This window comes from Ascaphus truei, unplaced genomic scaffold, assembly GCF_040206685.1.
Source record: "Ascaphus truei isolate aAscTru1 unplaced genomic scaffold, aAscTru1.hap1 HAP1_SCAFFOLD_1684, whole genome shotgun sequence".
Taxonomy (NCBI): Eukaryota; Metazoa; Chordata; class Amphibia; order Anura; family Ascaphidae; genus Ascaphus; species Ascaphus truei.
The window spans coordinates 3,998-30,000 of NW_027454578.1; the positions used below are offsets into that span (position 1 = coordinate 3,998).

At 48.9% G+C, this 26,003-nt stretch overlaps 1 protein-coding gene across 1 annotated transcript; it reads right to left on the bottom strand.

Moving 5' to 3' along the window:
- Positions 1-19,098: 19,098 nt before the first annotated feature.
- Positions 19,099-23,529, bottom strand: LOC142476743 (uncharacterized; the record flags this gene model as incomplete). Its single annotated transcript, XM_075581903.1, has 4 exons — positions 23,511-23,529; positions 19,984-20,382; positions 19,584-19,697; positions 19,099-19,212 (listed from the first exon to the last, which is right to left on the bottom strand). Coding segments are annotated over exons 1-4 (646 nt in total), but the record flags the coding sequence as incomplete, so codon positions are not given.
- Between the last annotated feature and the right edge of the window lie 2,474 nt (positions 23,530-26,003).

Below are 26,003 nucleotides of genomic sequence, written 5' to 3' on the forward strand. Positions count from 1 at the left end.
TCCCCCCCCTTTCTCCTCCCCACTGTCCCCCCCTTCCTCCTCCCCACTGTCCCCCCCTTCCTCCTCCCCACTGTCCCCCCCTTCCTCCTCCCCACTGTCCCCCCCCTCCTCCTCCCCACTGTCCCCCCCCTCCTCCTCCCCACTGTCCCCCCCTCCTCCTCCCCACTGTCCCCCCCCTCCTCCTCCCCACTGTCCCCCCCCTCCTCCCCACTGTCCCCCCCCTCCTCCTCCCCACTGTCCCCCCCCTCCTCCTCCCCACTGTCCCCCCCTCCTCCTCCCCACTGTCCCCCCTCCTCCTCCCCACTGTCCCCCCCTCCTCCTCCCCACTGTCCCCCCCTCCTCCTTCCCACTGTCCCCCCTCCTCCTCCCCACTGTCCCCCCCTCCTCCTCCCCACTGTACCCCCCCTCCTCCTCCCCACTCTCCCCCCCTCCTCCTCCCCACTCTCCCCCCCCTCCTCCTCCCCACTCTCCCCCCCCCCTCCTCCTCCCCACTCTCCCCCCCCCCTCCTCCTCCCCACTCTCCCCCCCTCCTCCTCCCCACTCTCCCCCCCTCCTCCTCTCCACTCTCTCCCCCCTCCTCCTCTCCACTCTCCCCCCCCCTCCTCCTCCCCACTCTCCCCCCCCTCCTCCTCCCCACTCTCCCCCCCTCCTCCTCCCCACTCTCCCCCCCCTCCTCCTCCCCACTCTCCCCCCCTCCTCCTCCCCACTCTCCCCCCCCTCCTCCTCCCCACTCTGTCCCCTCCCTCCCCCCTCCCCACTGTCCCCCCCATCCACCCCCTCCCCACTGTCCCCCCCATCCACCCCCTCCCCACTGTCCCCCCTCCCCACTGTCCCCCCTCCTGTCCACTGTCCCCCCCTCCTGTCCACTGTCCCCCCCTCCTGTCCACTGTCCCCCCCTCCTGTCCACTGTCCCCCCCTCCTGTCCACTGCCCCCCCCTCCTGTCCACTGTCCCCCCTCCTGTCCACTGTCCCCCCCTCCTGTTCACTGTCCCCCATCCCCTCCTGTCCACTGTCCCCTCCTGTCCACTGTCCCCCATCCCCTCCTGTCCACTGTCCCGTCCCCTCCTGTCCACTGTCGTCCGTCCCTTCCTGTCCACTGTCGTCCGTCCCCTCCTGTCCACTGTCGTCCGTCCCCTCCTGTCCACTGTCGTCCGTCCCCTCCTGTCCACTGTCCCGTCCCCTCCTGTCCACTGTCCCATCCCCTCCTGTCCACTCTCCCTGTCTCCTCCTGTCCACTGTCCCCTCCTGTCCACTGCCCCATCCCCTCCTGTCCACTGTCCCCCCTGTCCACTGTTCCCCCCCTTCCACTGTCCTGCCCCCTCCTTTTCCCCCCTGTCCCCCCCCCCTTTTCCTAGCGCTAAATGTAACTCACGGGCAACGCCGGGTCTCTCAGCTAGTTCAACATATAGCTTAATTTGCTTGTTACCTTGACAGCAGAACCGACTACCTCTCTCTATACATTTGCGATGTGAGTCCTTTTGTTGACATCACACTAAGACAGAGCCTTTCAAATGATGTCAGTGGGGGGTGTGGGTTAAATTTATTATAGAAAGCTCTGATCTGAAGGTATCTATACAGCTCCGATTGTGGGATATTTTTTATCTGAGTTGATTTGTGCAAATGGCAACATTTTGTTGTTACCTTCCTGATCTCTAAGTCGTACTATACCCTTTCGTTTCCAAATTGCAAAGTTTTCCCTAACAAAGCCTGGAGCTAAAGATGGATTTTCCCAGAGAGGGGTCATCAAGGTGTTTTTGGTAGTTAGATTACATTTGAATTTAATTGCCTCCCAGATCGACAACGAATCGGTCATTGAGGATAGCGGTGATGGTATAGCTTTCCTAGCTATTTTTGGGCTCCAAATTAAGTTGCCTAGCTCCAATGGTGAGCAGGCAGCGCTCTCTAATGCTACCCAACGTCTCAAATCTGGGTTTGTGTGCCATTGAGAGATTTGGCATAATTGTGTTGCCTTGTAGTATGATAACAAGCAAGGTACCGCTAGCCCCCCTTCCGCAGTTTGTCTCTGGAGGGTTTGTTTATTCAGTCTTGCTTTTCTGCCACCCCATATAAATTTGGAGATTGAAGATTGAAGGCTGAGGATCTCGTCCAATCTGAGTGGCACCGGGAGCGCTTGAAATAGATATAGGAGTCGCGGTAGTAAATTCATCTGCACGCTATTTATTTTACCAATCCAGGATATGTTAAATTTTGACCAGCGACCTATATCCACCCGTAGGGTCCTGATTAACCTGGGTTAGTTTGCCTGATAGACCGAATTATAATCTTTGGTAATATATATTCCCAGGTACTTAATCGCTTTATTCTGCCAATTGAAGTTGAAATTGATGGATAAGTTTTTCTAAAGGTTTCTGTAAATTTATGTTTAGGGATTCTGATTTAGATTGGTTAATCTTGAACCATGAGATTTTATTAAATTGACCAAGCAACTCAGAGATTGGGAAGCGACGTCAGGGGCCTGGACAACACCAGGAGGACATCATCTGCATATAGGGCTAATTTATGTGTTTGGTTCCCAAACTCTAGGCCTGTAATATCCTTATGGTCACGAATCTGGGCCGCCAGCAGCTTTATACACAGGGCGAATAGGGGGGGCGAGAGGGGACAGCCTTGTCTTGTCCCACTTTTAATCTTGAAGGGACTGGAAGCGAAGCCCTGGTGTACCACCCTGGCTGCAGAGTTCGAGTAGAGAGCTAAGATGGCTGATGTTATTTTTTCATCGAACCCAAATGTGCTCCATAATTCTGACCTTTACTGGTCTGATTGTCCGCCCAACAAATCCTCGACCACAACTGCCGGTTAAGTCATAAATCACAAAATTACAATGAATAAAAACTGGAATTGTGTGTGTTTTTTTACTGTGTACAATATCAATAGATTGATAGGATTGGCATAGCAACAAATACACATTTACCATATTTGAAAAAAAAAAACGTGTATTACATTTGATTCATGAACACGGTCTGACATGGAGGTAAATAAACTAGGCGAAAGATAGTTTGGCAAGGATTTAGCCTTTCTAAATGCAATTTTTGGTCCTGGTTCAATTGACTCTTTAAGGTCTTCCTCCAAGGTGAGCACTTCCCAATGTTTCTGGATGATTGATCGGATTTGATCTATGCCGTGTAAAAAACAGCGGATTGGACCCTTCGGGAGTGCCCTGGTCTCCTTGATTTAAACCCCCTGCCTAGAACCAGTTGAACCATAAGACAGTAACTCAGCATGAGTATAGAGTTTGGCATTCATGTAAGCCTCCTCTGTAACCCCTGTTCTGCAGCCCCTGACAGAAAATCTGTTTGCCAATGCGGTGGCCTGTTGATCAAAAGAATCCTCGTTAGAGCAAAGCCGCCTTAGGCGGAGGAATTGCCCCTTGGGTATACCACGGATGAGTGACCTGGGGTCTGTTTTTCTCCTGTAACGCCAATAAATAAAGTGATATCTAAATAATTAATGTGATTAATATGGGGTTCATAAGTAAAGTTAAGATTCAACATATTGGAATTAAGTGGATTAATGAAAGTGTCCAGTGAATGTGAATCCCCTTCCCAAATCATAATCAGGTCATCAATATAACGCTTGTAAAAAAAAAAAAAGCTGTGTGTGCTGTGCACGCGCATAGTAAGTGAAACTTCTTTGCTTTTGTCACAGAAATTGACTTATAACGCGCGTGCTCGGCACACATGTGTCAGTCAGTGTATGTGTCAGTCAGTGACTATGTATGTGTGTCAGTCAGAGAGTATGTATGTGTGTCAGTCAGAGAGTATGTATGTGTGTCAGTCAGAGAGTATGTATGTGTGTCAGTCAGTGTGTTCATGTGTGTCAGTCAGTGTGTGCATGTGTGCTTGTGTGTCAGTCAGTGTGTGCATGTGTGCATGTGTGTCAGTGTGTGCATGTGTGTCAGTCAGTGTGCGTGCGTATGTGTGTCAGTCAGTGTGTGTGCGTATCAGTCAGTGTGTGTGTCAGTCAGTGTGTGTGTGTGTGTGTATGTGTGTCAGTCAGTGTGTGTGTGTGTGTGTATGTGTGTCAGTCAGTGTGTGTGTGTGTGTGTGTCAGTGTGTGTGTATGTGTGTCAGTGTGTGTGTGTGTATATGTATATGTGTGTGTCTGTCGGTGTATGTGTGTCTCTCTTTCTGTGTCCTGCCCCCTCTCTCCTGACTCCCCCCACCCGAGACAGAGTTGCGGACCCGCGGCGGCTCTGTCTGAGTCTCTCCTCCCCCCCCCCTCAAAGGCAGGCAGAGCTGCGGACCCGCGGCGGCTCTGTCTTGGTCTCTCTTCCCCCCCTCACACACCCCCCTCACAGGCAGGCAGAGCTGCGGACCCGCGGCGGCTCTGCCTGAGTCTCTCCTCCTCCCCACCCCCGGCTAGCTAGCTAGTTTGTATGCTTTTATTGGTATCGACATACAACATTAGGTCCAAATAACAAATCTTTTGAGTGTGAAAAATCATAAGTGAAGGTTAAATTGTACTCTGTCACACTTGCCTCTAATCCGCGCGGAGACCGACCCAGGGAAGCACCACGGGGCAGAGTCATGCGCCCACGCACTGCCAGGGCAGTGCAGGCGCAGCGGCGTGATGGCGGAGCTCCGCGAGACGCATCGCGCACGCGCACGGGTTGCTCGGCAACCAGGAGGCAGGAAAACGTGAAGGAGCTACTAGAGCCTCCCACAGGCGGAGACTTGCTGAATAAGCCGCATGACGTCATCACGTCGCGACGCGCATCGCGCACGAGCGCAGGTTGCTCGGCAACCAGACCTAGCATCAAGAAAACCTAATTACAAGCTGTTTTGGATCAGTGTCTCACTGACACCATTGGTGGACCAGAGCACACCCCTGCAAGGTAATTGGACCCTTCCCTCATATATACCTGCTTCTGCCTGTCCTTCATTGCTGAGCATAAACTCCTGTTTATGCATTGTGCTCACCGCTGCTGTCTAGTTTGTCTTGAACTTTGTCTGTCCTGTTTGACCCTGCCTGTTACTTGGATTTCTACACTCTCCAGCGCTTTGACCCCGACTTCGTTACTCGACTACTCTACCTTCTATTACCCAGGACCTTGGCTACGAAACTCTACCTACCCGGACTCTCCAACCCTGGAACACGGCAAGTACCCTGACTACCCTGACCTCTCCAACCCTACGACGCGGTACGACTAGGACTACGCATTCCGGATAGGACTGCGTGGTTGTGGGTCGGTGCCTATACAACCCCACCTCAGCCCCGCGGTCTTCCGTCCTGTTTGTGGTGAGCGCAGCGTGACAATATGCTCAGCCCAACAAACATGGACGCCGCTGAGGTGGCCCGACGCTTAGACACCCATGAGGAATGCTTCCGGCAACTTACCGGATCATTTACACTAAAAGAACAACTAGTTTCCCAACTTAAACAAGACGTGGATACCCTGACTGAACAAGTTAGACGTTTAACTGTATCTACCACCAACCCCGTCCCACTCGCAGCCACTCCTGCTCTCATCACACCTACCTCCGAACCACGACTACCTGCGCCCAACCGATATGCAGGGGATCCCAGCGGTTGTCGGGGGTTTCTGAACCAGTGCTTCATACAGTTTGAGCTAATGTCCTCTCACTTTCCGGTTTCACGTACAAAGGTCGCATACATAATCTCCCTGCTGACTGACGCCGCTCTGGCATGGGCTTCTCCTATCTGGGAGCAACGCCCAGATTTGACCTCTGACCTCACTCTCTTCATCACCGAATTCAGAAGGGTGTTTGACACCCCAGGGCGTAAGGTTACGGCTGCATCCACTCTGCTTAATATTTCTCAGGGAGACCGTACTGTGGCTCGTTATGCTGTGGACTTCCGGACGGTGGCGGCCGAGACCGGCTGGAACGATGTGGCTCTATCTGCAGTCTTCTGGCAGGGTCTGTCCGAACGGTTGAAGGACGAATTAGCAGCTCTGGATCGTCCCGCTGGACTTGAGAACCTGATAGACCTGTGCATCCGGATGGATCAGCGCCTCCAAAGAGAAGGATGGAGAGAAACAAACACCCCCGAGGTATATATCGTCTTCTTTGTCTACCATAGGGCCTCTACTCTCCACAACTCCTGTCCTAGATGAACCCATGCAGCTGGGAGGGACTAGCCTTTCGCCTATCGAGAGGCAACGAAGAAGACGAGCGGGACTATGCCTCTACTGTGGCAATAACGGCCACCTGGTATTCAACTGTCCACTGAAGCCGGGAAACGCAAAAGCCCAGTAAGGAGGATCACGCTGGGTACTGCAACTCTTCCTCCTCCTCAACCCTCTACGAGGTTTTATCTACCTATCTCCATATCCGGTGAGACCTTCACAGAACAGACACGGGCCTTTCTGGATTCGGGGTCAGGGGGAAACTTCGTGGACCAACAGTTCGCCATCAAGAATAAAATACCGTTGGTACTCAAAGATCGACCGGTAGGTCTTGAAGCCATTGACGGACGACCCTTGCAGCCCGCGATCATTTCCTTACAAACCACACCCCTTAACATCATGACTAGCGACTTTCACTCCGAGACTATAACCTTGGATGTCATTCATACCCCCTCCTCGAACATCATTCTGGGACTTCCGTGGCTCCGGATCCACAATCCAGTCATTGACTGGACAGAGGCCACGCCACTTCGTTGGAGTTCTTTTTGCTTGGAGCATTGCATGTCTGCTCCAAAGGCAGTGGCAGGACTGGAGGTCACGGATCCTGACAGGGTACAGCTGCCGGGGATATACGAAGATTTCCGCGATGTCTTTGACAAACGTCAAGCAGAGGTACTTCCGCCACATCGGACGTACGACTGTCCTATCGATCTTCTACCCGGGGCCATACCTCCCAGAGGAGGGTCATACCCACTATCTATTCCTGAGACCCAGGCCATGAGAACATATATTCAGGAGAATCTCCAGAGGGGGTTCATTAAGAAATCTTCATCACCTGCTGGGGCAGGATTTTTTTTCGTCAAAGGACGGAACCCTCAGACCCTGCATTGACTACCGCGGCCTCAACAAACTCACCATAAAAAACCGCTACCCCCTTCCGTTGATAGCCAAATTATTCGACAAACTCCAAGGAGTAAGGATCTTCACCAAACTGGACCTCAGAGGAGCCTATAATCTGGTTAGAATCAGACAAGGAGACGAATGGAAGACAGCATTCAATACTCGCGACGGGCATTACGAGTACCTGGTCATGCCATTTGGATTGTGTAATGCTCCTGCGGTCTTCCAAGACTTTGTCAACGACATTTTCAGAGACCTTCTGGACCATCATGTTATAGTATACCTGGACGATATATTAATATTTTCCAGATCCATGCCGGAACATACTATGCATGTCAAACAAGTCCTGCAGCGTTTAAGAGAGAACCACTTGTATGCCAAGCTCGAGAAATGCCATTTCCATCAAACATCCACCTCTTTTCTCGGCTACATCATATCGGATACCGGCCTTGCTATGGATCCTACCAAGGTCAAGGCGGTACTCGAATGGCCCTGTCCCCTCTCCCTCAAGGCCATCCAAAGGTTCCTCGGTTTCGCCAACTACTACCGGAGGTTCATCCAGGGATTCTCATCGGTAGTAGCACCCATCACGGCACTCACGCAGAAGGGAGCTGATCCTACAAGGTGGACTGAGAAGGCTCTCCAGGCTTTCGAGAGAATAAAGACGGCATTCGCCTCAGCACCCATCTTAACCCATCCAGATCCTTCGTTACCTTTTTTCTTGGAGGTCAACGCCTCCGATGTAGGAGCAGGTGCTATACTTTCACAGAGAAAGAATCCTCAAGCTCCACTTCATCCTTGTGCGTATTTTTCTAAAAAAAATTCCTCCGCCCAAAGGAATTACGATGTAGGTAACCGGGAGCTCCTCGCTATCAAACTGGCCTTAGAAGAGTGGATGCACTTACTGGAAGGCACAGAGTCGCCAGTCACGATACTTACTGACCATAAGAATCTTCTGTACATTGAGGGAGCACGGCGACTAGGATCTCGCCAGGCAAGATGGTCCTTATTCTTTACTCGCTTTAACTTCCTCATTTCCTACATCCCTGGTTCAAAAAACCTTAAAGCCGACGCCTTGTCACGACAGTTCCTGGTAGAGGATAACAAGGTGGAACAACAGGAGACCATTCTCCCTTCCACTTGTATTTTGGCTGCAAATACTTTTAGTGCCTTAACGGACATTACTAAGGCTCAGAACAACATCCCGGCAGGACTCAACGTTCCGGAGGACCGGTTGTTCACTCCCCGTAAATTCCAGAGGAGAGTCATGGAGTAGGGACATTCATCCAAGACTGCCGGCCATCCTGGAACCAAAAGAACTACTGAGTTCATTGAACGCACATTCTGGTGGCCCTACATGCGGAGAGACATACAAGCCTTCGTAGCTACGTGCGCTACTTGTGCTCGAAGCAAGACGCCACACAACAGACCAGCGGGTCTCCTTCAACCACTACCCATCCCAGTACGTCCATGGACACATATATCAATGGACTTCATCGTTGAGTTGCCTAAATCTAGAGGCATGGACACAATACTTGTGGTGGTGGACAGATTTTCCAAACAGGCACACTTCATCCCTATGAAGGGTCTACCCACTGCACCAATGTTATCCGAAGTTTTCATCAGGGAGATCTTCAGGTTACATGGGTCCCCTCAGGTCATAGTGTCCGATAGAGGATCCCAGTTCATCTCCCGGTTCTGGAGGGCGTTTTGTAAAAATCTGGATGTTACTCTACACTTTTCATCAGGATATCACCCCCAGACCAATGGACAGACGGAACGCACCAATCAGTCTCTGGAACAGTTTTTGAGGTGCTTTATCGCTGACACTCAGGACGACTGGGCGGAACTTCTCCCATGGGCAGAATTCTCCCACAATAATCTACAGAACGAATCATCCCAACAGTCACCATTTATGGTCAACTATGGCTTCCATCCGTCGGCACTTCCTTCCCTCATCTCCAAGTCTGGAGTCCCGGCCGCAGAGGACAGGATTCGCCACTTACAAAACCTATGGCAGAAGATCCATCGGAATCTACAGCACGCTGGTATATTACACAAGAGACAAGCGGATCGTCACCGAAGAGAGGTCCCAGGGTACTCTGTAGGACAAAGGGTTTGGTTATCTACCAAAAACATTCGGCTAAAGGTAGCCTCACCCAAACTGGCACCACGTTTTATCGGCCCTTTCCGCATCACCAAAAGGATCAACCCAGTAGCCTATCGGCTTGAACTGCCAAAAAATATGAGGATTCCTTCTGTATTTCACTCATCCCTTCTCAAACCTTATCTACAAGACTCATCCTCCAAAGGACAATCTAAACCTCCGCAAACCATACTGGTAGAGGGCCAACAAGAATACAAGGTTCAGACAATTCTCAACTCCAGAATATCCAGAGGAGGATTGCAATATCTTGTACACTGGAAAGGCTATGGCCCAGAAGAGAGAGAGTGGATTCCTCATCATCAGGTACATGCCAACCGCCTGATCTATGCCTTCCACCGTAGGCATCCTGAGAAACCATCTCTGGGTCGCCCGGAGGTCTCCCCTCAAGGGGGGGATACTGTCACACTTGCCTCTAATCCGCGCGGAGACCGACCCAGGGAAGCACCACGGGGCAGAGTCATGCGCCCACGCACTGCCAGGGCAGTGCAGGCGCAGCGGCGTGATGGCGGAGCTCCGCGAGACGCATCGCGCACGCGCACGGGTTGCTCGGCAACCAGGAGGCAGGAAAACGTGAAGGAGCTACTAGAGCCTCCCACAGGCGGAGACTTGCTGAATAAGCCGCATGACGTCATCACGTCGCGACGCGCATCGCGCACGAGCGCGGGTTGCTCGGCAACCAGACCTAGCATCAAGAAAACCTAATTACAAGCTGTTTTGGATCAGTGTCTCACTGACACCATTGGTGGACCAGAGCACACCCCTGCAAGGTAATTGGACCCTTCCCTCATATATACCTGCTTCTGCCTGTCCTTCATTGCTGAGCATAAACTCCTGTTTATGCATTGTTTATGCATTGTGCTCACCGCTGCTGTCTAGTTTGTCTTGAACTTTGTCTGTCCTGTTTGACCCTGCCTGTTACTTGGATTTCTACACTCTCCAGCGCTTTGACCCCTTCGTTACTCGACTACTCTACCTTCTATTACCCAGGACCTTGGCTACGAAACTCTACCTACCCGGACTCTCCAACCCTGGAACAAGGCAAGTACCCTGACCTCTCCAACCCTACGACGCGGTACGACTAGGACTACGCATTCCGGACAGGACTGCGTGGTTGTGGGTCGGTGCCTATACAACCCCACCTCAGCCCCGCGGTCTTCCGTCCTGTTTGTGGTGAGCGCAGCGTGACATACTCGTATCATACATGATAATTGTACAGTAATATCATACATGATCAAGGTCTATCGGCCATACAACATTTTCTCCACTTATCTGATTTACCCACTACACTCTGCACTTTTTTGATTGATGCCATCACTTTTCTATTGCCACATTTTAGTTTTGACTCACATTTTTATTTACAACTTAAGGGCACGGCTATGGGTACCTCATTTGCACCCTCATATGCCAATTTATTTATGGGACTTTGGGAATCCACTTTTATTTATGGTGCCTCTAATCACTTTAGAAAACACATTAAATACTATAAGCGGTATATAGACGATTTACTTTTTATTTGGGATGGGGATTTTCTTTCTTTTGAATCCTTCTTTAACACTTTAAACACGAACGAGTACAATTTAACCTTCACTTATGATTTTCACACTCAAAATCTTTATTATTTGGACCTAATGTTGTATGTCGATACCAATAAAAGCATACAAACAGACATGTACAGGAAGCCCAATTCCCGTAATGCATTCCTCATGGCCAATAGCGACCATTCTAGGCCATTGAACAAGGGCATTTTGAAAGGTCAATTTTTACGGTTAAGAAGACTGTGTTCAACAGAGGAGTCTTTTGAGAACCAGTCTAGAGATTTATTTAACAGATTTGTAGAAAGGGGTTACCAACATTCACATATTCAGGAAGCATTGGATATAGTTAAAAATACCAATAGGACAGACCTTCTCTTGATTGAAGCTAACAAAAAAACACACAAGAATAGAAGTAATAAAGTGGATTGTTTTCAGAACAAAAATCAATTAGAGCCATTTTTCATTACTCAGCAGTCTAGGCAAGCAGACTCTATTAGACGGATTGTCAGAAAGCATTGGGATATGCTAAAATTAGATAAAGATTTGAAGCCTACAGTATAGTGAGTGAGGGACCCAGATTTGTATTCAAAAAGGCCAAATCACTGGCCAGCTTTCTCTCCCCCAGTATGTTTAAATCACACCACCAATCATATATCACCAGTATCCCAAGGGGTTTTCACAAGTGTGGTCACTGTGTGATACTATCCTAGGTGTGAACATATACATTATTAAATAATACTTCAAACCAATAAATATACATAATAGATCTATACACATGTAAATAATAACCTAACTACATTAACTACTTATTGTTGAATATCTATATGAAGTGATAAAATAGAACATCTATTGACTATATAACTAAATACATCCATATATAAAGTAGAAATATAATATTTATAAAAGTCTAAACTCCTACAAATTCATTACAAAAATGAAAATATAATTAGATAAGTCATAATACTAATTAAATGATATCCAATGATAATTGTAAATATATATTTATACTCCAAGTCTAAGTCTCTGGACGAAACGCGTCGGAGTGGGGGTGCTAGGCAGGACCCCTGACAGATGTTCACGTAACTATGCTACCCAGCACTGGTGCAACTAATCTTTGGACTGTGACACTCTATTTTTTCACTTTGGATACTGACAACACACACAAAGTTATCTAATAGGCGTTCATCAGGTAATTTTCCATACATGCTATTCATACTTTTCACTGCTCTACACATCTAGTGACTTCATCCCATCATGCTACCTTTTCCCTATAAGTGGTTACTTTGAGCTGTTGATATTGGCTACATATTTGTATGCTCAAGCAGATTGATGATGGTTTAAGATTGTCATTTATATTTTGACTAGTCATTTCACTGGTGTGTAGTACGTATTATCTTTAGCTTTGTATAGGTGCCTGTGAACCCATTAACCTACTGTGATCTATACTAATCTATCCTAGTGTTTCTTGAGTCACTATCCTTCTCATGTTAAGGGTTGACAATTTGAGTCATTCCCTAGTTTTGCCCATCTGCGTTTATGGGTAGTACCCGTGACAGGGGTCTAAGCCTTTTTTAAGTGTTTTTAATCATGTACTGTTTATTCATCTTTTTTGCATTGTGTCAAAATAATAAAATATTATATGTTAATTGCATACCTGAGTGCTCCCATACGGGTTACTTTTTTCTCTTTTCACTCATATATATATATATGATTACAGTTGTTCACATCAGTGGAACAGTGGTATCTTAGTTAGATCTATTCTGTTTATGTCACTATATTATTTATATATCGTTCACTATTAGGGGTTAATATAAGTGTGTTTCTTCATATATTATATTAATAATATTGTTTATGTTATCATTCTATTTTAGTTTATTCATGTTTATTATAAGTTCTGTTTTTAATTCCCTTTCTTTTTAATTTTTCTGTTTTTCATTTTTTTTAACATTGTTCCTGTGTTGATGTGATATGGGATAAAGTTGTTTTTGTTTTGTAGTCACCATTCTGCAGAGCGAGTTTTTTTGTCCATCCAGGGCCTCCGTAGTTTTTAGTTCCGATCGCCATCTTCGTTTTAGGAAGGAGACCAGGAGAGACAGAGAAACGGCTCTGCAGACGGAGACTCAGCTAAGTGGGGATTAATAGGGTTTGATTTATATTTAATTATCTTTGTTAGTGCACGAGTGGGGGAGGTTGTCCATACCTCAAGGGCACCCGTAATTATACCCGACCATGTGATCGGGGGGGGCCCGTTTTGGCGCGAACTGGCTTCCCAGCTCCTGCATATATAAATGAGACATTATGCACACGTAGGTCACTCTTTGATAAAGCGCTCCTATAGTGCGAAACGCGTCAGAGGTACCTTATCTGTAGCCCGGTCTACTAATGCCTTAAATTAAAGCATTTTTTAATTTGCAAGCAGCCTCCAGCCCTTTCATTTTTTCAGCAGTGCTCCACCACTCTCTCATATATATGGCAGCCAGTCGTGCTGCTTCATTCTCTCTTCTAGAGCCTTGGAGAACGCTGCTCTCCTGTATCCAGTTCAGGGAGGACGCCCCCATCATCACTTTCACTGTCTGGAAGAATTGCCTGGACTCTTGGGGCGCTGTCCCCATCTATCAGTTAAGCTATGCCTAAAGACTGGATATTATTGTGTATCTAGTGACCCTAAATGAGAGGGTATTGTTTAAGCTGGGGTACCAGGTTAGTTGGCTCAGCAACCGTTAGAGAGGCTGATACTACTGTAGAGTTAGATTCCTAAAAAAGAGAGATAGGTGTTACTTTTATGGTTTCTTTGGTTCTTAAAGTGACAGTGTTTGAAATGTTTAGTGTCGCTTATTTATTTATTTATAAAACATTTTACCAGGAAGTAATACATTGAGAGTTACCTCTCGTTTTCAAGTATGTCTTGGGCATAGAGTTAAGACACTGATATGAGTAAACCGCTGAAGGTTAATGGCTGAGTGCCTCCAACATGTATCTATTGAATCTGCAGTCCCTTATTGGGATGAAATAAAACAGGCAGAAGTCTGCAGTTACGCACTATACTGCTACCTCTTATTCTTGTGTTTTTTCTAAATAAACCCTAGAAGACTGTCGGTAAGAGCCCAGAAAGATGTCAGCGCTACGCAAGGGTGGCGTTTGTCACTTATGGCGGAGAATGTGGGTCGACACTTGTGACGAGGGAGGGGGGCTGGCCCGGTAATAAAGGGGTTACACCCCAGCTGGCCACCCTTACCATCATGTGGGAGGTGAGGGTTTAACTGTAATAATGCTTATATGTGTTTTCATTCCCCTGCCTCAGTACAATATGTGTTCCCCCCTTTGGTTGTATGTATTTCACTGGTTACATGTGTTTCTACCCCTACAGTGTAGGCACCAAGCACATACACTGGGATCAGGTCGGGAGGGAAAGGGTTAACGGTGTTTGTATGTTTATGGCCCTTTGTTCCCCTTCCTGCCTTTTTAATCCCCATTTGCAGCCCTGTCCCATAGGTCGCCATTGGAGCTCCATGAAAGTCTATGGAGATTTCAAGGTTTTTGGCCCTATATCGAGAAAGACCAGCAGATGGTGCCCGAGAGGAGGAGCGGCGCTTCCTAATTGAAATAAACGGCGTAATGCATTTCAATGGGAAATACCTTGAGTCCGCTCTCCAGGAACTGAGTTGGCTGCCGGCCAAACCGCAGTATCCAAAAATATTTACAACCTCAAAGAAAGAGCTTTGATCCATAAATTACCGTGGGAACTTGGTCACGGTCAAGTTCAAACATAATAAAATTGTAACTTTGGTTCTGGGGCAGCTAGCGGTCCAATTCTTTTTGCCCCTAGCTCATGGGAACCCCCTTACTCGACCCCAACCGGGTCCGATAGGCAATGGCCACGAGAAAGGGTCGCAGCCGCCACGAGGGTCGCCGCCATTGACCACAATGCCGTGAAAAGCCGCTAACTTTTAAAACGCGAAGTGCGAAAGTGTAAAAACTATTATCTCCGGTTCGGTAAGGACTAGAGGGCTGGGATCTGGCCACCATGCAGTCACCGCTCCGGCATGATTGCATGGCAATTTCCAGCGCTCTCTGATCAACCGAACGGAGTATGGTTAACTGTTTAAAATTGTGTTTCTGCCATTGACTCCAATGGCGGAGAAATGCAATCTGTGCAACATGCGGTTTTAAAATCCATTATTGTATCTCCGGTTCGGTGGGTCACAGCGAGCTGAAACTTGGCCACCATGAAGAGTCCCCTCCGGCTTGAGGGCATGGCAAGTTTTAGCCCACTCGGCCCAACCGAACGGAATATTTTTATGTATATAAAATATTGTAAGTTCAATGTATTTTATGCCTACAGTAAGCCCGCGAAAGTTACTGGCCTTTAAGGAATGTTAATGGTCAGGGGGCGACAGTGTGTCTACAGAACGACCACTGATCAAAGGCTCCCCCACCCTGATTAAGTATTCTAGGGCGGAGAAGAGCAGGACGTGGGTACTTGTAGTAAGTGCTATACTTCACACCTCTGGACAGAGTTTCCTAGCCCAGATACCCAAAAGACAGACTTTAAGTCGCCAGCTTATTAGAGTGGGGGCAGGTACCAGAGTGCTTTCCACGTTAACTGGCTCCAGATAATTGTCATCCAGTACCAGAGTCCAAATGTTAGAGTATAATGGGTGAGGGGTGCCAAGCGAGTAATAAAGGGGTCATCCCCATTAGGCACCCCTCCCACCATCTGGGAAGTGAGGGGTTAACCTGAAATGTACCGATAATACATATGTTCCCCTGCTTCTTAACAAAAAGTTATGTCCCTTGGTTATCCGGTTCCCACATTTAAAGGGATTTCATGTATTCTCATTTAAAGGGATTTCATGTATTCTTATTCCCCTGACTCATGGTTAAATGGGTTCCAATTGCTAGATGTATATGTTAGTACAATTATTGGTGTTTGTACCTGTACAGTGTATGCATCAACCACATACACTGGGATCAGGCCGGGAGGGAAAGTGTTAATTGCATTTGCAGGTTTATGTCTCTTTGACCCCTTTCCCGCCTTTTCAGGCTCCATTTTGCAGCCTGTCCATAGACCGCCATTGAAGCCCCATGCAAGTTAATGGAAATTTCAGTGGTTTGGGCCCGATATCATAGAAGACCTGCAGGTGGCGCCCGAGAGGAGCGGAGCTTCCCCATTGAAAGTGACTGGAGTAATGTATTTCAATGGGATTCCTCAAAGCCGACCTCCAGGAACGAGCTGGCAGCCAGCCAGCCAGAACGCAAAACCGCAGAAACGGGTACAATGTCAATGAGGAGCTTTTATCACACAATTGGAGTGGGAACATAGCTTCGGTCCAGTTCACCACCAATTAGCGTGGGAAACTTTTGTTCTAGGGCATTCCGAAATAAAATTCTTTTTGCCCCTAGCCCCTAGGAACCCCCTCACTCAACCCCAATCGGGTCCGACAATTAATGGCGACGAGAAAGGGTCGTGCCGGCCATGAGAGTCCTACCGTTGACCGCAATGGCGGAGGTAAGCTGCGTGGCTTTTAAACAGTAAGTATGAAACAGTGTAAACTGAAAACTCATAACTCCGGTTCCGTGGGGACCGGAGAGCTGGGATTTGGCCAGAATATAAATCACTGTTCCGGCATGACTGCATGGCAATTTCCAGCCCTCTCCCCTCAACCAAACGGAGTAGGGTTAACTGTGAAAAGTGCGAGTTGCCCATTGACTCCAATAGCAGCTGAGGCCCTATTGATTCCAATGGAGGTAGAAGCCGCAAGGTAAACGGCTAAGTTAAAAACTGAAAAAAACTGAAGTCCATAACTCCGGTTCTGTGCGGAATAGAGAGCTGGGATTTGGCCACCATGTAGTCCTCGTTCCGGCATGGCAAATACCGACCATCTCTGAGCAACAGGACGGTCAGGTTAATTGTTTAGTTTGGGTTTTTGCCATTGACATCAATGGCAGAGAAATGCAATTTCTGTAAATGTGCATTTAAAGTGCATTTCTGTAACTCCGGTTCGGTGGGTCCCAGCGAGCTGAAAATTGGCCACCGTGTAGAATCCCCTCCGGCATGAGGATATGGCAATTTGTAGCTCGCTCGGCCCAGCCTAACGGATTATTTTAATATAAATATAATTGTGGAAATGTACTGTATTTGGAGTCTGGCATAAAAGCCCGGGAAGGATACCGGCTCTGCAGTATGTTAATGTTCAGGGGGCGACTGTAGGTCTACAACAGGCCCCCTGGTCAAAGGCTCCCCCACCCTGATTGTATATGCTGGGGCGGAGTAGAGCAGGACCTGAGTTGTTTTGTAGGGGTAATAAATCACACCTTCAGACAAAGGTTTTCCTGCCCAAAGCAGACTAGGGGACGCCGGTCTGTTGGGAAGAGGGCTAGGGAAATGAGCCCCTGATTAGAATAATGCCCACCCATGGGGGCAGGTATTCCCTTGCTTCCCACGTGAGGTGGCAAAGGATAATTGGGTAGAGGTAATTGATAACAAATACCTGGCACCCAATGCTATGGTATAGGGCTCAAGTCCTATATAACTGATTGTAAGCTCTATGCCCATTGTCTTCGATCATGTCTTCGTTTCTTTATCCTGTGTTGATAAATGAATTGCTAATCCAAATCACTTCATTGCCCTAACGTAAGTGTCCATATTCTCTATGTTATTTGTATAATCTTGTGTGTTCACCTTTTTCAAGGAATAAACTTAATTTATCATATCTTAGCCGTATGCGATTCAACCCAGTTATATTTTTATTTGTGTGTATTATTATAACCCTGGACAAGCTTCCGTCACATAGGGATAGAGCCCAAACCACATATAAACGATTGTAAGCTCTATGCCCAGTGTTCTTCGTGATTCTACCTGAATGATATCTGATGCCTGATGAACTGCTAACCTGAATCCTGGTTATTTCATTGGTCCTTCCCTAAGTGTATATATTCCGTTTGTTATTTGTCCAACATTGTGTGTCCACCTGTCTTTTAAGGAATAAAATCTCTTTATTATATCACAGTCGTATTCAATTCAACCCAGTTTATTTGGTGTATATTATAACCTTGTAGCTACAACACTAATCTCAGTGGGTTTGCAAATAAATGCGGGGGTTTAAAATGGCCGCCCAGCCAAAGTAAAGTACAGACGGAGTAAAGTCTGTCCTACTGTGTATGACTACCAGTTCTGCATACAGCATACACAGGGAAGTGTGTGAAAAGTATTGACGCAATAGCACCCCCAGAGGTCAGGGTGAAGAATACACCTGAAAGTGCAAAAATGGAGGAAAAAATGTGTTTAATGCGTTATGTGTCTGACCACATAAAGTGGTGTCCTTTCAGGAATGAGCGTCTCAGTACCCAGTGTGTCCCCGCAGAGCAGTATGAGAGGGAGCACGAGAAGGTCCAGAAACTGAAGAATGAGCTAGAAGAGCAGAGACGCTGCTCCATCCCCAACAGTCAGGAAGACCAGGAGAAAGAAACCTGGGAAAGTCAAGCTGATGGGACCCTAGCAACGAGATTTGTAGAGGCCCTAGACGTAATGAAGGCAGAGTTCCTAAACGTAATGAGGGATGCGTTCATGCACACTGAGAGCCAGCGCCAGGAAGAGATGGAGGCTCCGAGAGCAGAATTGCGAGATGTACACAAAGAAAATAATTCTCTCACAAGTGGACTAAACGTATTGAAAAGGGAGAAAAGCATTAAAATTATTCAGAAGCACTGCAAAGCTCTTATCCAAAGGAAGATGGGAAAGAGAAAATGATCGGCGTATACACGCCTCAACTATCGTCCTACAGGCTGTCTACAGAGGGATGAAAACTGGTCAGTTTAATCATCTAGTTCTCCCTCACCTGCTATCCTAATTAAGGAACAGGTATTTATGGCAGCTAGGTTTGCTGCTTCATTTTTTCTCCTAGAGCCCGGAGTCTGGGGGAACGCTGCTACGCTGTATGCAGAACAGGGAGGATGCCCCCATCATGACTTTCACTGTCCGGAAGAATTGCCGGGACTCTTGGGACTCTGTCCCCCATCTATCAGTTAAGCTATGTCTAAAGACTGTGGCTATTATTGCGTATCTAATGACCCTAAATGAGAGGGTATTGTTAAGCTGGGGAACCAGGTTAGTTAGGGAAGGGTCCCTTGAATTTGTTTTCGAAAAAGGCGTTATATCGTATCTATAGATGGTCAGATACCCATAACTCTGCATTTCCAACCTTTATACGTGTTTGAGAGCCATATTGCACTTCTAACTCTGCTGCATGTGGCTTGTCCCAGAACACCCAGCAGGCCTGGGGACTTCCTATGAGAGGCGATGAACCATGAATATTCACTAAATGTGACCATGCGCCTTGTAACAAGATAACACCCCTTTGTGCAGACAAAGGAGAAAAGGTACTCACCAGAGACAGGAAATGGAACAGTTTCACTCTTTATTGGGGTCAGATGTTCCTCTGTGTTCGGTTCTTCCTGCTCCGACTTAATCTCTAAACTCTCCGGTACAACCACTGGGAAACCTGGCAATAAGAAAAGGGAAACCCATCATGTAAAGCTGGGAGTGGGGGCGCTTCTTGTGATATCAGTATACAGAAATACTCTATACGGATTCCTATGGGGGAGGGGTGAAGTGATTGATTTTACTTTGTTATTAACCCTTTGAGTGCTGAAGAAGTTTTACCCCCGAGTGCTGAAAAGATTTGGAGCTACCAATGTTCAAACCTCAATAACAATAATATCCTCAATATAACTTTAGATAAATCATTTTTTTCATTAGGACAGGTATCTTATTGTATGCACGCTTTAATATTATTTCCCAAAATATTGTACACATTTCAGTCCATTTTTAAACATACTGAATAAAGACAAGTGAGGATGTAAGGGTACTTACCACAAACAGGAAATGCATCTATTTCTTCCTTTATTGGGGTCAGCTGTTCCTCTGTGTTCGGTTCTTCTTTCTCTGTCTTAATCTCTAACCTCTCCGGTACAATCACTGGGAAACCTGGCAACAAGAAAAGGAAAACCCATCATGTAAAGCTGGGAGTGGGGGCGCTTCTTGTGATATCACCTCCTCTGATATTGGTATAATATAATACCTCTTGTAAAAAAATGTATTACTAGCCCTTCTGGCAGAACATGACAGAGGTGAAGATATATTATCTTCTTACCTGCTGATGGGTCTATAAGAAAATAAGATTAGTTTGGGTGTTTGACTCACATAACTGCCAAATAATCAGATATTCCCCCCTTGCATATTCCAAAGACACTAAATTATCTCCTCTTCTCACTTAACAAGTGTGGATCCATGCTGGGAGTGGACAGTGCTGCTCTGGAGGTGCTGGCAGTGGGCAGTGCTGCTCTGGGAGGTGCTGGCAGTGGGCAGCGCTGCTCTGGAGGTGCTGGCAGTGGGCAGCGCTGCTCTGCGAGGTGCTGGCAGTGGGCAGTGCTGCTCTGGGAGGTGCTGGCAGTGGGCAGTGGGCAGTGCTGCTCTGGGAGGTGCTGGCAGTGGGCAGTGCTGTTCTGGGAGGTGCTGGCAGTGGGGAGTGGTCCTCTGGAGGTGCTGGTAGTGGGCAGTGCTGCTCTGGAGATGCTGGCAGTGGTCCTCTGGAGGTGCTGGCAGTGGGCCGTGGTCCTCTGGAGGTGCTGGCAGTGGGCCGTGGTCCTCTGGAGGTGCTGACCAGAGGTTACTTAATCTATATGTGTTGGGTTTTAGAATGTGCCTGTATATAAAACAGAATTGGAATATTACAGAGCAGAGTCAGACTGGGTGAGCCAGGTCTCAGTTATAGCAAATAAGAGCAGAGAGCGAGAGAGAAAAAAGTCATGCACAGAAAGGAACTTGTTAGAAAGGGAGTGAGCATTCCAAAGGGCACAGGAGAAAGGGAGAGAGGAGGGAGGGTGGCAGGGGATGGGTATAAGGTTGGAGGGGTTGACACCAGAAGGTGTAGAGGTTGCAATTGGCAGGCGAGGACGAGCGCATGTAGGAATAAGGCAGGGAGTAGGATTGGGACAGATATCCCCAGAAGCAAGGAGGAGAAGCATGGATAGAAAGAAGATGTGTGAGGATGATTTGTAGGGGTGTGCTTTATTGCTGGGGGTATAGCTGTGTGGTGTCAGAAGGCGCAGGTAAGAAAGGAGTTCATGTGAACTGAGAAGCAGTGAAGGAAGGCGAGATGGAGATATATGAAAGGGAGTGAGCAAATGTGATATATATACTGTGATATCAGTATACAGAAATACTCTATACTGATTCCTATGGGGGAGGGGTGAAGTGATTGATTTTACTTATTTAACCCTTTGAGTGCTGAAGAAGTTTTTACCCCCGAGTGCTGAAAAGATTTGGAGCTACCAATGTTCAAACCTCAATAACAATAATATCCTCAATATAACCTTAGATAAATCATTTTTTTAATTAGGACAGGTATCTTATAATTGTATGCATGCTTTAGACCAGGCCTGCACAACTCGTAAAGCGAGAAGGGCCGAACTGCTCCAAGGGAAAAAAAATTGGGCCGCACGGGTAAAATCATCATCATCATCATCATCATCATCCTCATATCTCCCCCAGAACCCCTCACTATCAACCTTTGCGATACTCCCCATCTATCTCTCAGACCCCCATCTCCCCCTCACCCACACACATAATACTCCCTCTCCACATCAAACACACAATGCCCCCCTGCACACCACACACATCCCACCCCCCCGCACCTCACATCCTTCTCCCCCCCTGCACCTCACATCCTTCTCCCCCCCTGCACCTCACATCCTTCTCCCCCCCTGCACCTCACACCACTCTCCCCCCCTGCACCTCACACCACTCTCCCCCCTGCACCTCACACCACTCTCCCCCCTGCACCACACACCACTCTCCCCCCCTGCACCACACACCACTCTCCCCCCCTGCACCACACACCACTCTCCCCCCCTGCACCACACACCACTCTCCCCCCCTGCACCACACACCATCTCCCCCCCTGCACCTCACACCACTCTCCCCCCCCTGCACCTCACACCACTCTCCCCCACCTGCACCTCACACCACTCTCCCCAACTGCACCTCACATCACTCCCCCCCCCTGCACCTCACATCACTCTCTCCCCATGCACCTCACACCACTCTCTCCCCTTGCACCTCACATCACTCTCTCCCCTTGCACCTCACATCACTCTCTCCCTTTGCACCTCACATCACTCTCTCCCCTTGCACCTCACATCACTCTCCCCCCCTGCACCTCACATCACTCTCCCCCCTGCACCTCAGATCACTCTCTCCCCTTGCACCTCACACCACTCTCTCCCCCTGCACCTCCAATCACCCCTGTACCTCCAATCACCCCTGCACCTCATCCCCTGCACCTCACATCACCCCTCCTGCACATCACCTCCCCCCTCCTGCACATCACATCCCCTGCACCTCACCCCCCTGCACCTCCAATCACCCCCCTGCACCTCCAATCAACTCCTGCACCGCCAATCACCCCTGCACCTCCAATCACCCCTGCACCTCACCCCCTGCACCTCACATCACTCCTCCTGCACATCACATCCCCTACACCTCACCCCCCTGCACCTCCAATCACCCCCCTGCACCTCCAATCACCCCCCTGCACCTCCAATCAACTCCTGCACCGCCAATCACCCCCTGCACCTCCAATCACCCCTGCACCTCCAATCACCCCTGCACCTCCAATCACCCCTGCACCTCCAATCACCCCTGCACCTCACATCACTCCTCCTGCACATCACCCCCCCTCCTGCACATCACATCCCCTGCACATCACATCCCCTGCACATCACCCCCCTGCACCTCCAATCACCCCTGCACCTCACATCACCCCCCTGCACATCACCCCCCCCCCCTCCTGCACATCACATCCCCTGCACCTCACCCCCCTGCACCTCCAATCACCCCCTTGCACCTCCAATCACCCCCCTGCACCTCCAATCACCCCCCTGCACCTCCAATCACCCCCCTGCACCTCCAATCACCCCCCTGCACCTCCAATCACCCCCCTGCACCTCCAATCACCCCCCTGCACCTCCAATCACCCCCCTGCACCTCCAATCACCCCCCTGCACCTCCAATCACCCCCCTGCACCTCCAATCACCCCCCTGCACCTCCAATCACCCCTGCACCTCCAATCACCCCTGCACCTCCAATCACCCCTGCACCTCCAATCACCCCTGCACCTCCAATCACCCCTGCACCTCACCCCCTGCACCTCACATCACCCCTCCTGTACATCACCCCCCCCTCCTGCACATCACATCCCCTGCACCTCACATCACCCCCCTGCACCTCACCTCAATGCACCTCACCTCACCCCCCTGCACATATCCAAGTTCGGATCAGGGGGGGGAGCGGCCGCAGAAGAGCTCAGCTGGCTGTGACTTCCCCCTCCGTCCCAAGTTGCGAGCGGGGGGTGGGGGTGGTGGAAGGGAGCAGGGAGCGGGCCCTGCGGATGCGCGCCGGGACCGCGGGGAATCGCCGCCATTTATTTTTTTTCAAAGTTTTTTTTTTTTTTTTTAAATCTCATCGAGGGCCACACAGAGAGGCCAGGCGGGCCGCGTGTTGTGCAGCCCTGATTTAGACCAACCTTAGACAAATGTTTTTTTTTTTTTTTTTATTAGAAATGTATTACTAGCCCTTCTGTCAGAACATGACAGAGGTGAAGATATATTATCTTCTTACCTGCTGGTGGTTCTATAAGCAAACAAGATTAGTTTGGGTGTTTGACTCACATAACTGCCAAATAATCAGATATTCCCCCTTGCATATTCCAAAGACACTAAATTATCTCCTCTACTCACTTAACAAGCGTGGATCCATGCTGGCAGTGGGCAGTGCTGCTCTGGAGGTGCTGGCAGTGGGCAGTGCTGCTCTGGAGGTGCTGGCAGTGGGCAGCGCTGCTCTGGGAGGTGCTGGTAGTGGGCAGTGCTGCTCTGGGAGGTGCTGGCAGCGGGCAGTGGTCCTCTGGGAGGTGCTGGTAGTGGGCAGTGCTGCTCTGGGGGGTGCTGGCAGTGGCAGTGGTCCTCTGGGAGGTGCTGGCAGTGGTCCTCTGGGAGGTGCTGGCAGTGGGCAGTGGTCCTCTGGGAGGTGCTGGCACTGGGCAGTGGTCCTCTGGGAGGTGCTGGCAGTGGACAGTGGTCCTCTGGGAGGTGCTGGCAGTGGACAGTGGTCCTCTGGAGGTGCTGGCAGTGGGCAGTGGTCCGCTGGAGGTTAATCCATATGGGTTTTAGAATGTGCCTGTATATAAAACAGAATTGGAATGGTCAGTTTTTTGGACAAATATACAGCATTTAGTATCAGCTCTTTCAAACCTAAATCATTAACCCCAAATGAGTCGGAGAAGACAGGGGCACCAAAAAACACATATGGTCCATTCGCAAACAGGAACTTAATTTCAAACACTGCAAAACTTTAATGGCTCAGGATTGTGTCACAACATAACCATCTACAAAAGTATAACGAGAGTCGGAGATTAACAGCCAAAAGACCAGTAAAGTCCTCATAGTGTAACATAGTAACATACTGTACAGTTCCATAGTATGAATAAAAAGCAGATACAGTACATGAGTGAGACTTTGATAAATGCTCCCGATACTCTCTCAGGTCCAGCAGTTCTGCTCCATACTGACACAGTCTCACTTTCCTATTTCATACGGTGAGAAGTGGGTAATGCAGAGGAACCAGTGCAGTAACTTCCCCTCACCTTACCCCACCATAATAAAGAGGGGGGTTTGATCCCTCACACCCTCATTAATTTGTTCCTCGATCACCTCCAGTTTCTCACATTCAGCACATTTGTACCTGGCAGGACATGCTTATATAAAGGAATGCCTGGGGAAACACTGACATTTTACTCACTGATTATTTATTTTCCCCTGATCTCTCAATGTCAGCACATGACATGAGGGAATAGGCTCTGCCCATCTGAAGGTAGGACACAGACTTCTGACCTGCTCACACCCTTATCAGCCCGTCCTATTATGACGAGATCACTGCTTCCCGACCCAGATCATTTCCAGCTGAATAGTTATATTCTGATACTGAATCAAAAGCTCTATTCTCTGTGTTATATCTGTGGAACGTATCTACACGTATAATACAAGTATTGTAAACACAATAAGACAGTCTGTCTGTGAGTGGGTTTATTGGCTTTGCATCTCATCCCAGGCTATGTTTAAAAGCTGTGTTTAAAGCAGCAAGCATTGGCTTAAGGGGTTTCCATGTAATAATGGACTTGACAAAAGTACACACACATATATATATATATATATATATATATATATATATATATATACAGTGCTCGACAAATACGGTCGCCAGGTCCAACAAGATTTGGCCTCCTGGCGACTCAGCCTCATGGCCGCGCAGCGCACGCGGTTCTATGATTGTTTAAAAAAAAAAAAAAACATTTTTTTTCAAAATCCTTCTTCCTGATAGGTTTGACGGGACTTGGCGCGATGCAAGGTTTTTTTTTTTTTTGCCAGCTACAGGCTCTATATAAGCCCACGCACACGAATCATCCTTCCTTTTGTATTCTGCTTGAAGGTTAGTACACCGTTGCCACAGTACACCATTGCCTCACTGACCCCCCCTCCCATCCTCCCCAGCCCGGCATCGATCACAATCAGGAGCCCACGCACCCAAGCAGCATCACTGACCCCCCCCTCCCATCCTCCCCAGCCCGGCATCGATCACAATCAGGAGCCCACGCACCATCACTGACCCCCCCCCCTCCCGACCCCCCAGCCCGGCATCGATCACAATCAGGAGCCCACGCACCCAAGCAGCATCACTGACCCCCCCCCCTCCCGACCCCCCAGCCCGGCATCGATCACAATCAGGAGCCCACGCACCCAAGCAGCATTACTAACCCCCCCCTCCCGACCCCCCAGCCCGGCATCGATCACAATCAGGAGCCCACGCACCCAAGCAGCATTACTAACCCCCCCCCCTCCCGGCCCCCCAGCCCGGCATCGATCACAATCAGGAGCCCACGCACCCAAGCAGCATCACTAACCCCCCCCTCCCAGCCCGGCATCGATCCCAATCAGGAGCCCACGCACCCAAGCAGCATCACTAACCCCCCCTCCCAGCCCGGCATCGATCCCAATCAGGAGCCCACGCACCCACGCACCATCACTGACCCCCCCCCCACTCCCTCCTTGTGTCCAACGGATGCTGTGTCTGTGTGTGTGTGCTATGCTGGGTCTGTGTGACATGCTGGATGTGTGTGTGTGTGTGTGTGTGTGTGTGTGTGTGTGTGTGTGTGTGTGTGAGTGACATGCTGGATTTCT